Source organism: Neoarius graeffei, chromosome 5 (assembly GCF_027579695.1).
Source record: "Neoarius graeffei isolate fNeoGra1 chromosome 5, fNeoGra1.pri, whole genome shotgun sequence".
Lineage (NCBI taxonomy): Eukaryota > Metazoa > Chordata > Actinopteri > Siluriformes > Ariidae > Neoarius > Neoarius graeffei.
In genome coordinates this window covers 9,098,219-9,114,062 of record NC_083573.1, presented here as the reverse complement: position 1 = coordinate 9,114,062, position 15,844 = coordinate 9,098,219, and the positions used below count along the sequence as shown (strand labels likewise).

The 15,844-nt window shown below is 42.6% G+C and overlaps 1 protein-coding gene across 4 annotated transcripts in view; it reads right to left on the bottom strand.

Moving 5' to 3' along the window:
- Positions 1 to 6,628: 6,628 nt before the first annotated feature.
- Positions 6,629 to 15,844, bottom strand: part of wdr24 (WD repeat domain 24) — a 47,949-nt gene continuing 38,733 nt past the window's right edge. For 3 of the 4 annotated variants that reach the window (XM_060921153.1, XM_060921154.1, XM_060921155.1), the window contains 6 exons: positions 13,231 to 13,340; positions 13,030 to 13,127; positions 9,579 to 9,683; positions 9,018 to 9,355; positions 8,710 to 8,894; positions 6,629 to 7,025 (listed from right to left, as the gene is read on the bottom strand). In XM_060921153.1, the coding sequence (XP_060777136.1) occupies positions 6,857 to 7,025; positions 8,710 to 8,894; positions 9,018 to 9,355; positions 9,579 to 9,683; positions 13,030 to 13,127; positions 13,231 to 13,340 (1,005 nt within the window). In that variant the 3' untranslated portion in view covers positions 6,629 to 6,856. The remainder of the gene's footprint in view (positions 7,026 to 8,709; positions 8,895 to 9,017; positions 9,356 to 9,578; positions 9,684 to 13,029; positions 13,128 to 13,230; positions 13,341 to 15,844) is intronic. The other variant, XM_060921156.1, reaches the window with a different exon arrangement.

Genomic DNA, 15,844 nt, shown 5'->3' with positions numbered 1-15,844 from the left:
CACTGAAAAAAGGACAAGAAAAATTTCTTATTTTGTGGGCAAGTGGTTAATGGATCCAGTTACGGTAGAATCTGCCTGCAAGTAAAAAAGGCCATCACAAAATGCTGGCTCCAGAAAAATGCCCCCACTATAGATTCTTTTGTTAATATTGTAAAACAACTACATGTATTAGAGCAAATGACTTAATCAGTCAGACTCCAAAAAGATCTAGGGGAAAAACGATGTCAGAAATGGCAAGCCTATTTAGCTAATGAATGAGACTGTATGCATGTACTGGGTATGATACTTTGTCTTTTGGATTTACTGATCACCCCCGGACCTTGAATAAGGGTAATTGTTCAATGTTCTGTTTTTCTCTTTTGTTTTAACTTCCTGTATTAAAAGATGAAAATGATCTATAAATAAAGAGTTAAAAAAAAAAAAAAGTTAGATGGGTTGCGTTGGTGTACAGCAATCTTCAAGTTATGCTACAGATTCTCAATTGGATTGAGGTCTGGGCTTTGATTTGGCCGTTCCAAGATGTTGAAATGTTTCCCTTTAAACCACTCCAATGTAACTTTTGCAGTACGTTTTGGGTCATTGTCCTGACTCAAACAGGTTTTCCTCCAGAATTGCCCTGTATTTAGTGCCATCCATCTTTCCTTCAGTCCTGACCAGCTTTCCTGTCCCTGCAGATAAAAAACATCCCCACAGCATGATGCTGCCACCACCATGCTTCACTGTAGGAATGGTGTTCTCAGGGTGTTGGGTTTGCGCCACACATGGCATTTCCCATGATGGCCAAAAAGATCAATTTTAGTCTCATTTGACCAGAGAATCTTCTTCCGTGTATTTGGGGAGTCTGTCACATGCTGTTGGGCAAACTCCAAACGTGTTTTCTTAAGCAATTACTTTTTGTGGCCACTCTTCCATCTGTCGAGTGTATGGCTTAAAGTGGTCCTATGGACAGATACTCCCATCTCCGCTGTGGATCTTTGCAGCTCCTTCAGTGTTCTCTTTGCTGCATCTCTGATTAATGCCCTCCTTGCCTGGTCTGTGAGTTTTGGTGGGCGGCCTTCTCTTGTCAGGTTTGTAGTGGTGCCATATTCTGTCCATTTTGCTATAATGGAGCTCTGTGGGATATTCAAAGTTTGGGATATTTTTTAGAACCCAACCCTGATCTATATGGTACTTCTCCACAACTTTGTCTCTGACCTGTTTGGAGGCTGCTTGGTTTTCATGTTGCTTGCTTGGTAGTGTAGCAGAGTCAGGGTCCTTCCAGAACAGGTTGATTTATACAGACATCATGTGACACTTTGATGGCACACAGGTGGATCTTCATCAACTAATTATGTGACTTATGAAGTGAATCGGTTGGACCAGTTCTTATTTACGGGTTTCATCTATGCGCACTCCAGATTGTTTGTGTCAAAATAAAAATGATTTGCACCTTTAAAATGGTAGGCATATTGTGTAAATCAAATGGTGCCAACCCTCCAAAAATCCATTTTAATTCCAGCTTGGAATGCGACAAAACAGGACAAACACCAAGAGGGATGAATACTTTTTGGCTTCTTTTATCTTTTTTGGTTTCTTGTGATCACTGGCAAAGTGTAAAAGCCTTTCATCAATGAAAATGTTTGTTTTCTGCTCCAGATACCTTCGACGTTAGATTTAACAATGGTGTCATTATACAACACGAAGACGATGCACTCGCCTTTACTGTAATCGTATGTTAGAGGGCAGATGACCGCGTTTGGAAAAGAATGCTATCTGCCCTCTTCTGTATACACAAATGACCAGGGCTAATTATTCTCTCAGACTCACACTCTCCCAAGGACAGATCAGTCAGGAATTGTTTGCTTTGAATGTGTTTTAATGTTTGCTCATCATCGATCCTTACCTGAAAAGATTCCATTACATGAATGAAACAATAAAAATTTGTGTCTTGTGATTTGTGCCTGTGCTGTTTATTTCTTTAAAGCGTACACAGTGAATTGATCGATGTGCTATAATTACTGTACAATTTTGATAGTATTTTCTAAATATGTAAATGCCTGCTTAGAGTTGTACCCAATTACGAAAAAAAAAAGAATTATAAATTAGTTATAGGAGAAAATAAGGGAGAAAAAAAAAATGCCTACAGCGCCTTGAATAAGTTTAAAGTGCATATCACGGGTAAATTCAGGAGCAAGATCAATGTAATGCTCTTATTTTATAGTAAACTTTGGTCAAATATCTGTCACATTTTGCGCAATTTTTTTACCTTGCGCAATACCAGAAAAATTCAGTTGAAATCAAGCCATTTGCGGCGAATTGGTCCGCCTGTGAAAAAACTTTTAAGGGGTGTTCACACGGCACATATATAAATAAATAATTATTTATTTCTGTCGCTCTGACTACGTCACAGTCACTGTTGCACTGATTGGTCAGAGCGTTGGCCTATACGCACAGAGACAGTTTGAAAGACAGCGGTTTGTTCCTCCCACACCCGTCGGAAATGTCTACACATTCACATTTAGTCTGGCTTGCCAGGCTAGTTTCTTCCATGTTTTCTTGATGTTGTGTTCTAGAAACAGCACTAAAACTTAGCTTCGAAACTACAAAATGCAACTTCGATGGGAAAAAAAATATATAATAAATTGCTTACCTCTCTTCACGTCGAAAGAAGGAGGAAAGTTTTGCTTGTTTTGACATGGCGAATTACAACCCCGATTCCAAAAAAGTTGGGACAAAGTACAAATTGTAAATAAAAACGGAATGCAATAATTTACAAATCTCAAAAACTGATATTGTATTCACAATAAAACACAGACAACATATCAAATGTCGAAAGTGAGACATTTTGAAATTTCATGCCAAATATTGGGTCATTTGAAATTTCATGACAGCAACACATCTCAATAAAGTTGGGACAGGGGCAATAAGAGGCTGGAAAAGTTAAAGGTACAAAAAAGGAACAGCTGGAGGACCAAATTGCAACTCATTAGGTCAATTGGCAATAGGTCATTAACATGACTGGGTATAAAAAGAGCATCTTGGAGTGGCAGCGGCTCTCAGAAGTAAAGATGGGAAGAGGATCACCAATCCCCCTAATTCTGCGCCGACAAATAGTGGAGCAACATCAGAAAGGAGTTCGACAGTGTAAAATTGCAAAGAGTTTGAACATATCATCTACAGTGCATAATATCATCAAAAGATTCAGAGAATCTGGAAGAATCTCTGTGCATAAGGGTCAAGGCCGGAAAACCATACTGGGTGCCCGTGATCTTCGGGCCCTTAGACGGCACTGCATCACATACAGGCATGCTTCTGTATTGGAAATCACAAAATGGGCTCAGGAATATTTCCAGAGAACATTATCTGTGAACACAATTCACCGTGCCATCCGCCGTTGCTAGCTAAAACTCTATAGTTCAAAGAAGAAGCCGTATCTAAACATGATCCAGAAGCGCAGACGTCTTCTCTGGGCCAAGGCTCATTTAAAATGGACTGTGGCAAAGTGGAAAACTGTTCTGTGGTCAGACGAATCAAAATTTGAAGTTCTTTATGGAAATCAGGGACGCCGTGTCATTCGGACTAAAGAGGAGAAGGACGACCTGAGTTGTTATCAGCGCTCAGTTCAGAAGCCTGCATCTCTGATGGTATGGGGTTGCATTAGTGTGTGTGGCATGGGCAGCTTACACATCTGGAAAGACACCATCAATGCTGAAAGGTATATCCAGGTTCTAGAGCAACATATGCTCCCATCCAGACGACGTCTCTTTCAGGGAAGACCTTGCATTTTCTAACATGACAATGTCAAACCACATACTGCATCAATTACAGCATCATGGCTGCGTAGAAGAAGGGTCCGGGTACTGAACTGGCCAGCCTGCAGTCCAGATCTTTCACCCATAGAAAACATTTGGCGCATCATAAAACGGAAGATACGACAAAAAAGACCTAAGACAGTTGAGCAACTAGAATCCTACATTAGACAAGAATGGGTTAACATTCCTATCCCTAAACTTGAGCAACTTGTCTCCTCAGTCCCCAGACGTTTACAGACTGTTGTAAAGAGAAAAGGGGATGTCTGCCTTGTCCCAACTTTTTTGAGATGTGTTGTTGTCATGAAATTTAAAATCACCTCATTTTTCTCTTTAAATGATACATTTTCTCAGTTTAAACATTTGTCATCTATGTTCTATTCTGAATAAAATATGGAATTTTGAAACTTCCACATCATTGCATTCCGTTTTTATTTACAATTTGTACTTTGTCCCAACTTTTTTGGAATCGGGGTTGTATTAACACAAGAGGAAATGCTTGTAATTCGCAACTAAAAAGACTGCAGCTACACTGGCAGCTTGACCACACTTTCTAGTGCGATTGTGTTGCGCTTGCGCAGAACGGTGTCAGTCCTGCGCGCCTTAGCACGTGCACCTGAAGGCGCGCCTTGGGCGCGTGCACGCCTAACGAGCTCCGGCACGCACGCCGTTAACAAAGAGCACCTTTCTTTAATCAATGAACTATGTTTGGGCTATTTAAGGACCGCGCCCATGCAAGGACGATGCGAAGTATTACGCCGCGTCTAGGAACGTGAAAAATCCGAAAAATAAATTTCTCCATTTGGAAAACCGGAGATTTTCAAGAGTTTTGTCAAATATCCGGATTTCCGGGTAAATCCGGAAGACTTTCGTCCTTGAACTTGGCGTGTGGATTTCCTGGCAAACATTGATTTTCGTGACGTCGTCTGCGGGACGCCTCACTCTGAATCCTACGTCAGCGCTGGTTTGTTTATGACAAAACGACCTGGTGGTTTTCTGCAAATTTCTTCAACGTTATCGCGTAATTATTAAAATGGTTAACAGATGTATCGTAGGAGGGTGTAGCAACACCAATCTTGATGGGATTAGTACTCATCGTTTTCCAAAAGACCGGACAATGAGAGAGAAACGGGAGCGCTTGGTCTACACAGGCTGTGCACTGAAACCGTGCAAAGCTCGTGCAGCCTGCACAGATAACATCACGAATCTGGCTCCAGACTCCCTTGGGATTTTTCCAGACGCGTTTTATTTTTTTCTGCTGTAGACAGATGGCCTTGTGCAGAATTACCCTTCTGGATGAGTGTGTAAAGGGACATACTTTCATATAAAAAAACCAAACTGGTCCAGGATATTCACTTTAACATGTACCGTATTTTTCGGACTATAAGTCGCACTTTTTTTCATGGTTCGGCTGGCCATGCGACTTATACTCCGGTGCGACGTATATATGTTTTTTTTTTTTTCACCGCGGAATAACTGGAGCTGATGCTGAGTCTGACGACAGCCACGCAGAAGAAGAGGAAACGGCGCTTCATCTGCCGCTGGAGGCAGAGTTGTTCAGAAGCGACACCGAGGATGAGGAATTCAATGGATTTGCTGATTTGGAGTGAAATCATCAGCTTGATAAACTTGATTGACCTGTGTTTTATTATTAATGATAGGCCTATAGTTATTTAAATAAGTTATGTAGTGATTTTAGGCAGTGCTTAATTTGTGAAGTGGGAGGTCCCAGAACGCAGGAGGTGGGTGGGTCCGGCGACTCAAAAAAAAAAAAAAAAAAAAGGCGGGGGATGGTTTACTATAACTTTACGCACATGCGCTTATTGTGTGTGTAAAATAATAATAATAATAATAATAATAATATCAGACATTATGATCTTAGAAAACGCTTTAGTGACAAACAGTTACAGACAGTAATATGTCGTGATATTATATTATAAAATATTAATTTTTATTAGTCTATATATTAAATTATAAATTATATATTACATTTATCTTCTAAAATAACAGACTGTACTCATCACAACCGGTTTACTTCACCATTGGAGATCAGATCACACAAGACATGAGTTAAATGACTCATTTTAAGGATTTAAGTAGGGGATTTAAAAGCGGTTGTTGTTTTTTTTTTTTTTTTCACTAGACGGTTGTTTTTACTACCGTACCTGTCTTTGGAGATGATATACCTATAGCCTACTTGACCTCTGATTTGATGAAATAAAATTCGACAAAAATGAAGAATGACACTCCTCGATGATGACTACAGCTTTAATAACACAGATGAAAGAGCCACGGGGCGATAATAAGCCCTACCGGTAAAAATATTCTAAAAGCAAACTGATTAATGCATCAGTAATAGGCTACTAATATTAGTTATAATAATAATAATATAGGCTATTAGTAATAACGATAGTGATAGTATTAAAGATAGTAGTAGATATTTAAAATAATCAGACTAGGCTACTTACAGGGCAAAGGGCGCGTTATCACTGCTCAGCTGTTCGTTTATTAAATAAACAATGCAGTCGCGCAGTAACCACGCGCCGCTTATCAGATACAATCACAGATTCTATGGATAGAATAACCCTTCAAAAAAGTGCGACTTATAGTCCGGTGCGACGTATACATGTTTTTTTCGTCTTCATAATGCATCTTTTGGCTGATGCGACTTAAACTCCGGAGCGACGTATAGTCCGGAAAATACGGTAAATAAAGGACTAGTGGGTGGGACCTTGTTTCTCCAAAGCTGATGCGGAGTCATAAATCGTGCTCAAATCGCCACTTGTTCTAGGAATCAATCAGTGCCATGATACATGTCGAATGGATATGAATATTCATCATATGGAAAGGGAAGGATCACACTTTATTGCTGCAGTTTGTGGAAAAATATTTACAACGTTTTCCTCCCCTTCAGACGTGTAATGGACAATACAGCATTTTAAAGCACAAGAAGGGAATCTTACAGGAATCTTACAGAAATCTTACATTGTGTGGCTGGTGTGTTATTGTCTGTAGCAGCACTTTCATTCAAGTACACACTGACATTCGAAAATGTACTAGTGTGCGTGTCAGGCATATTCACACAGGTGTCCACACCCGGCAGGACAGTGGCTGGAGCTCTTGAGCCACTCCATCACGTGCTCCAAATGGCCGCCGTGGCTGCAGCCCTGACACCACACAAACAGACCCTTCACAACATGGTGACACACGGCACACACACTTGCGCACTGGTGGCACCTACACACACAAGAAAATAGAAACAGAGCTTATCAGTTAAGGAGGCGTGGCCAAAAATAACGGCACCCTAAGCTTTGAGTGATCGAGGGCATGGGGCTGAAAAAGCAAGCGTCTGAAAAGGCGTGGCCTCTGAAGCTGTCTGTCCCAGTAAAAGAGGAGGAGGAGAAGCTTTCGCCGACTCAAATCGCATCGAAACGGCTCTCAGTCATGTTGTATTGAACCGAGTGTTTGTCCGAGATGCTTTTCTGCTCACCGTGGTTGAATTACTGTAGCCAGATGTACACTTGTGGTCAGAAGTTTACATACAGCGGCATGAACGTCATGGCAGTATTTGGGCTTTCGGTAATTTCTTTGAACCGTTCTTTTTCTGTGGCAGAACGATTGTACAGCATACAGCTTTAATTAAAAAATAAAATCAAATTTGGTGCACAAGTTTTAATTTTCTTTGGGTTTTCTGAAATCAACACAGGGTCAAGATTCACCTTGACCAAACATTTTTGTTTCCCATGAACAAGCTTCTGGCAGGATATTTCACGACTCTTCATGGTGGAACTGGAGGAGTTCAATTACATTTTTTTTCTTGGCATGGACTCGACTTATAAGCGCGGTCCATATATTTTCCACAGGGTTGAAGTCAGGACTTGTTATAAGCTAAATATTAGCCTGCTTTATCTTCCACAACCAGCTCTGATGCATGTTTGGGTTCACTGTCCTGTTGTAACTCCCAAGTCGTGTTCAAGTTTCTGATGGGTTTATACTGAAGAATTCTGAGCTAGTCCTCCTTCTTCATTATTCCATCCACTTTGTGCAGTGAACCAGTTCCACTGGCAGCAAAACAGCCCCAGAGCATGATGATCCTACCACCACCGCCAGCTGGTACAGTGTCCCTCTGTACATGGTGGCCAAACGACTCAATATTTGTCTCATCTGACCATACAGCTTTCCTCCAGAAGGCTTTTTCTTTGTGGTTCATCAGCTTCCAGTTCATGGCAGGGCTGTGCCATGGTGGTTCCCAGGTTGTTCCTGACCATCTGAACCAATTTCCTTTCAGCTGAGGGTGACAGTTTGGGTTTTCTTGAAGCAGAGTGGCTTGGCAAAGTGACTACACCTCACAATAACTTGCGTACAATTGTTTGAACTGATCTTGGAATTTGCAGTTGTTTAGAAATGGTTCCAAGAGACGTTCCGGAGTTGTGTCCATCTGCGATCCTCTTTCTCGGATCTGCACTGAGCTCCTTGGACTTTCCCATTGTATTGTATGTTGGTCAATCCAGTGAGTGCTGTAAACAAACCCTTTTTATGAAGGCACAGAGACGCTACCAGCTGTAGTCAATCACGATCACTAACAGGAAGTGAAGAGACCTCGGCCTTGGCAAGATAAGAGACATTCTGGAAGTTTCAGCACCTCGGAATTAATAATCTAAGTAAATTTTTGACCCCGTGTTGATTTCAGAAAACCCAAAGAAAATTAAAACTTGTGCACCAATCCTCGTGTTTTTATTTTAATTAAAGATGTATGCTGGACAATCATTCTGCCATAGAAAAAGATCAGTTCAAAGAAATTACTGAAAGCACAAATACTGCCATGTCACTGGATGTAAACTTGTGACCACAACTGTACATGTGTTTCTAATAAAGTGTATATCGTTCATGCGTCAGATTGTGTGCGTAGCAAGGTGTGTACCTGTCACAGATCCAGCCCTTGTTGCTCATGGGTCGTTTGCAGTTGCTGCAGTTGATGTGCAGTGTCGTGGACGCCTGGTTCAGACATGTGATGGCACTGCACGTGCTCAGCTTGATCACCTCGTTGCTGACGTTCCACAGCTCGAACCTCTGCAGCAGGTCAATGTAGGACATGTACCAGTGTTCCTGTGAGGCACGGATCAACACACCGTGATTACACGTCGAGTAGCTGGGTGAATTAACTCTTTTCTCCTGAAAGTCGGAATATGAAATAAACCAAAGTTAAAAAGTACGTGCCGCTCTCCTGACCTGTGTGAGCTCGTCGATCTCCTTGCGGATTCGTTCGCCGAGCACGATGAGCGCAGAGACGGCCATTTGCACGTCACCCTGCTCGGCGTAGTAAGCCAGCGTGTCCTTGACGATGGCGTTGAAGAAGCCGGGCAGCAGGCGTGGCTGAAAGAGCAGCTGCGACACCGAGATGAGGCTGAACGACTCCATGGGCGTCAGGCATACGGTCTCCGTCTCGCCGCCGCTCGCCTGCGGGGACTCGGCTTTCTCGGCCGGCAGCTCGGGTGCTGTCGCGTGTTCCACGATCTCGTGCCGGAGTGGGAACGCCTCCTGGGGGAGAGAAAACTCCGCCTCCTCTGCTGCAGAGGAAGTAAGCAGACAACCAGTAATCCTGACGAAGTAATTCAACCCCAGAAAGAAAACCTTTAAAACGTGAAACCAAGAATTGAGAACGTACTCGAAATATTGCATACAACAAATCCCTTGTGATCACATCCTGCACTCGTCACATCAATACTAAAGCCAGACAGAACAGTGTACGATTTGAGCGTGCCATGGCTGTATATCATTTGCAGGTCTGACCTGCCTGATTGTCGTGCTCCATGCTGTACAGGTCATCGTCGTCCAACTCTGCCTCTCCAAACAGATACTCGGCCTGACCGTCACTGCCTTCCGTCTCTTCGTTCTCTAGAAAGAAAGCGCGCATGACACAGAGGCTCTTTTAACTAAATATCGTGCCTTCAGGAAGCTTTAGGAATGATGTTTCTCATTAGACAAGGCAAACATTTATTGCCCAACTAGCGATTGTTACAAACAAGCCACTATCCATCAGTTTACAGTGGTGCTTGAAAGTTCGTGAACCCTTAAGAATTTTCTATATTTCTGCATCAATATGACCCGAAACATCATCAGATTTTCACACAAGTCCTAAAAGTAGATAACGAGAACCCAGTTAAACAAATGAGACAAAAATATTATACTTGGCCATTTATTTATTGAGGAAAATGATCCAATCTTGTGCAGCAATAACTGCAACTAAACGTTTGCGGTAACTGTTGATCAGTCCTGCACACCGGCTTGGAGGAATTTTAGCCCGTTCCTCCGTACAGAACAGCTTCAACTCTGGGATGTTGGTGGGTTTCCTCGCATGAACTGCTCACTTCAGGTCCTTCCACAACATTTCCATTGGATTAAGGTCAGGACTTAGACTTGGCCATTCCAAAACATTAACTTTATCCCTCTTTAACCATTCTTTGGTAGAACGACTTGTGTGCTTAGGGTGGTTGTCTTGCTGCATGACCCACCTTCTCTTGAGATTCAGTTCATGGACAGATGTCCTGACATTTTCCTTTAGAATTCGCTGGTATAATTCGGAATTCATTGTTCCGTCAACGATGGCAAGCCGTCCTGGCCCAGATGCAGCAAAACAGGCCCAAACCATGATACTATCACCACCATGTTTCACAGATGGGATAAGGTTCTTAAGCTGGAATGCAGTGTTTTGCTTTCTCCAAACAGAACGCTTCTCATTTAAACCAAAAAGTTCTATTTTGGTCTCATCCATCCACAAAACATTTTTCCAATAGCCTTCTGGCTCGTCCACGTGATCTTTAGCAAACTGCAGACGAGCAGCAATGTTCTTTTTGGAGAGCAGCGGCTTTCTCCTTACAACCCTGCCACGTACACCATTGGTGTTCAGTGTTCTCCTGATGGTGGACTCCTGAACATTAGCCAATGTGAGAGAGGCCTTCAGTTGCTTAGAAGTTACCCTGGGGTCCTTTGTGACCTCACCAACTATTACACGCCTTGCTCTTGGAGTGATCTTTTTTGGTCGACCACTCCTGCGGAGGGTAACAATGGTCTTGAATTTCCTCCATTTGTACACAATCTGTCTGACTGTGGATTGGTGGAGTCTAAACTCTTTAGAGATGGTTTTTGTAACCTTAACCTTTTTATTTAAAGATCCCTGTTCTTTAAATAAAACAGGGTGCCCACTCACACCTGATTGTCATCCCATTGATTGAAAACACCTGACTCTAATTTCACCTTCAAATTAACTGCTAATCCTAGAGGTTCACATACTTTTGCTACTCACAGATATGTAATATTGGATCATTTTCCTCAATAAATAAACGACCAAGTGTAATATTTTTATCTCATTTGTTTAGCTGGGTTTTCTTTTAGGACTTGTGTGAAAATCTGATCTTGTTTTAGGTCATATTTATGCAGAAATACAGAAAATTCTAAAGGGTTCACGAACTTTCAAACACCACTGTAAGTAGGGTACCGCAGGCAGGTTGTTTTGAGGTCTCGAGGTGGCATGAATCCATTTCTTGTGAATAGTTGGACGATTCCGGCCAGGGAAATGGTAAAAAGCATCATTCTTTTAAGCATCATTTTGGCATTTATATCTATAAATTCTGCAAAAATGTTTGTAAAACTAGCAAAACCGCAGGACATAAACAGCCGAGTTGCTCCAACGGGAGCTGGTATTTTCAGCAAAACATATTATTTGGTCTCTGAAAATGAAAGCTTGACTGCTGAAACCTACAAATGCTTTTACTTAACCTAAGTTGATGAGTAAATCCGCTGGAGGATCCCTTTAAACTAAAGGGGTGTTCACATGGCACATATTTGCATCGATGCTGCACCGATGCATTTTGTTGCGATATATCTTACACCGGTGTAAATTTTGTGGAGCGTTCACACGTCACAAACCTGCTTACTAGAGAGAAGCGCGTTAGCACCGGTGCAGCCCCACTTGCGTTCACACGGCAGTTTTTGCGACCGTGCTATACGACAGTAATAATGCGGAAATGAAATATGCGCATGCGTGAAAATGTACTTCCTTTTCCCGGTTGTCATGGCATCACCAAGCGCCGGGAAAACAACGTGGATGAAGACACCAGTGTTGCCAGATACTGCTGACGTTTTCCAGCCCAAAATATGTTCAAATCCGCCAAAATGCACTTAAAACCGCCCAATCTGGCAACACTGGAAGACACGCAGTTCTGTTGTTGTTGATATTCGCCATTTTAGAAGCGCAAAATACCAGGATGCAAATTATGCAATGCCCGTATGTAATCAACTCTCCTCACGCGTAGCGAGTCGACCCCTGTAGCGTTCAGACGTCCCATTTTATATCGGTGCTGCCCCGCAAACTAGCATTTACTCCGGAGTAAATTTCTTAAACCACCTCCCGAGCAGGGTTAGATTTGCACCGGTTTAAGCAGCTTTCAGGTAGCCTGGGAAATCCCATGCTGCTTTGCACAATTGTTCCGATCTGAAAAGACAGCATGGAAACTATGGTCTAAAGGCTCGCCTGAGTTAGGGAGCCAATCAGAGAGTGGGGAGGGGTGGAAAGACGGTGACGCGCATTACTCGACAAACGGAAGCTTGTAGTTTATTTGGGACTGTTTACGGATCACATTTAACATGGCGGCGAGCGATACGAACCAAACTTTCGATCAAGCTTCGTCTTGCACAAACGGCAGTAATCGTTCGGTGCCATTGTTTTCCTATTTCTGTTTTGCCTTCTCTTTCTCTTTCCTTCTCTTCTTCGCTCTAACTACGTCACTGGGTACAACTGCCATGATTGGCCATGGGCTACATATACGCCAAATGATAGACATTCGCAACGTCCAATAAACGGCCGTTGACAATCGTAAACCACACCTCCCCTACGAGAAATTCAATAGGCGGATTCCAGACCATATTTCACTTGTGATGTGGTCTGGTGTTAACCAGACTAGCTTTCAGGGGCTACACCGGTGTAACTTTGTACCGTGTGAACGCTCTACCGGGGCAGCCCCGGTGCTACGCCGGAGTAAAAGTTGCCGTGTGAACACCCCTTAAAAAGCAGTGAGCGAGAATTTCATTATAAAGTAAATCTTAGATGCCATTTGTGCTCACATGTTTGTTATACTGTTTATAAAGTTGTTTAGTGGATTTTCCCATCTTTAATGCTGCTGTCAGTCTTCAAGTATGTGCAGTTTATGGGTATGGGTCCATATTATTTGTGTGCGTGTCTCACCATCATTGTTGAGGCTCGTCTCCAGGTTGTGCAGGTTGTCCTGTCTATTCTCTTTGTTTCTCTCATTCAGAGCAGCACTCATATCCTTCAAACTGAAACTACAACCAAAAATTACTTTTACCCCCCCCAAAAAAAAACCACCCAAAAAACAGAGCTTTCAACAAGGTCGTTGACCTGCACAAGTCCACTACGGCCCCATACCTGTTCATGAGAGGCATGTTACCCAGTTTGCTTATGTTGTGATTGGCTGGTGGTGTTGGGTGACCCGGGTCTGAATACATTATCCGTAGCATGGTCCACGTGGTCGACACCTAAGTATGAACACACAATACAGTCCTGTCAGATGATGTCAGGGATGACCAGAGGTGGACAAAGTACCCAACTTAAGTCAAAGTACGTACAGATCCCGCTCGTCAAATGTGAAAGTTCTCCAGTCAAATTTTTACTTCACTCAAAGTACTTGCTTTTAAAAATACTTAAGTACATTTTCTATCTACGCATCGTTGTATTACTGCTACAATGCTTACAAAACCTAATGCTCTTACCAAAGACAAATGGGTCATCAGGGTTTTTTCTAGAAAAATTTAGTATGAGGGCGCTCACCATGGTGAGGGAGCGAAGCGGGGGGGGGGGGGGGGGGGGGGATGGTGCCGGTTGTCCCCCCTCCGCCATGCAAAGCCTTTGAAAAATGCTCCAATGGGACATTCTGAGGCTATCTGACAGGGAAATTGTAACAAATTGTGTGTCAACATTGAAAAAGAAAGAAGTAATCTTCTTCTGCCCTGGACAGTCTTTGGCTTTCTTCCGTTTCGTGCCGCGGGATGACATCTTTAAATGCCCAAGTGTCAACAAAAACAACTCGCGAACTACTTCTGTCAAAAGCTCCCGCGCCGGTGGGTGAAAGGTCATTCAGTCTCGAGAAATCTCGCTCTACAAGTCAGCTGACCTTGTATGTAACCCATGTCAAATCTCGCGAGAGCAGCCGCGACAAGTAAACAACTAAACAACATGGCGCCTCAGTCTGGAAAACGCCAATTCGGATTGTTTTTGCACCGTCTGGCGGTGTATCTACTATGATTGGAATATTTTTGGAGCAATTATAACGTATTTGATGATCAGACACATTGTCACGTAGTGTTGCTGGGATGTTTTCACGGAGTCGGTAAGGGGGCGCACGCCGAGAGTAAGAGGGCGCAGCGCCCCTGTTCCCCCGTTTAGATGAAAGCCTGGGTCATTCTACGTCAATTCAACCGGGGCCCGCGCACTTAGGTCTCAAAAAATTCTGAAAAAAAAAAAATAAAATCACCAGATGTACCCATGTTACCTAGAAGAAACACTGTAAATTTATTTGAATGTAAGATGTAGGGCTGTGCGATATATCAAATATACTCGATATATCGCCGAAAATTGTGTGTGCGATATATAAAATTATTATATCGTAACTATCGAGTATTTTATAGTCATCTTCCGACTTGCGTTCGTTTCGTGTTTGTTTAAAACCTTTCCCGGTGGTTTTCTCCCTGTCCCTCAGGCAGTAACGTGAGAGGCTGCCTAAGGGGAAAGAAAACAATAACGTCACGCACTCGCCAACCAATCCCAGGCGACATCTCGGTGCTGAAAGGAACTTCCGGGAAGATTTTCTAGTTTCGGTTGTGTTGCCAGATTGGGCGGTTTCAAGTGCGTTTTGGCAGGTTTTGAACATATTTTGGGCTGGAAAACGTCAGCAGTATCTGGCAACACTGCAAGATTTCCTGGTTCCAGTTGACAGCGCTGACTCAGTTCGTGCAATCGCTGGTGTTGCACAGTCTACCGTGTAAGCTCTGTCAATTTCAGCGACACATTAAAAATGGAAGCGGACGAATTGGTTCCTAAAAGAACTAGTAAGGGGTCAGTCATCTGGCATTTTTTGGATATCGCGAGGAGGACGTGGAACAGCAAATGCCAGCTTGTAAAGTGTGCAAAAAAACCTGTCATCACGAAAGGCAGCAGCACTACAAATATGTTCCATCACCTGAAACTCACCCGGTACAGTATGAAGAGTCTCTTAAACTTGCCCACGAGCTAAAACCCCCCCACAAGCTAAACAAATGACCATAGCGGCCTCGTTCTCCAAAGCCCCCCCATATGAGAAAACGAGTCAGAGATGGAGAGCTATAACGGATGCAATCACTAACTTCATTGCCGAAGACATGATCCCAGTTAGTATAGTGGAAAAACCAGGCTTCCAAAAATTATTAAAACACACTCGATCCCAAATACGAGTTGCCTGGTCGCAGACATTTTACAGAGAAGGCAATACCGGAATTCTACACATCTGAGAGGCAGAGCCGGAAAACATTCAGTTCAAAAGTGTGCAAAGAGGAAAATTATGTTTTGCAGATCTCTTTCTTCTCTCCCTCAATCTATCTCTCTCTATTGTGAATGTTCCAGTGGTTCTCAGTAGTCAGGTTAATAGCTTGGAGATCTATTTTTTAAAATAATTTAATGAAAGAGCACTTTTCTTATTTAGGCTAAATGTCTTTCTCAGTGTTGAGTTTGCACTTTACTGGTTTGAGCTCTGAGCAGCTCTGTATTGTTTTGCCCCTTTGTTGCAATTTTCAAGATTGTTTTTGCAGTTTGTGCCGCATCTTTGTTGAATAAAAATAGTCTTATTTCAATTCAATTGTGATTAATCACGAACATGACAATTTAAAATGTGTTGAAAACCACCTGTAAAGTTAACCAAGAATGTGATTTAATCTGCAGGGATTGTAGTGAAAACAGTAAAGAGTAAAAGTTAGATTTCATGGGGTCCTTTAGAGGAGATTTCAATATA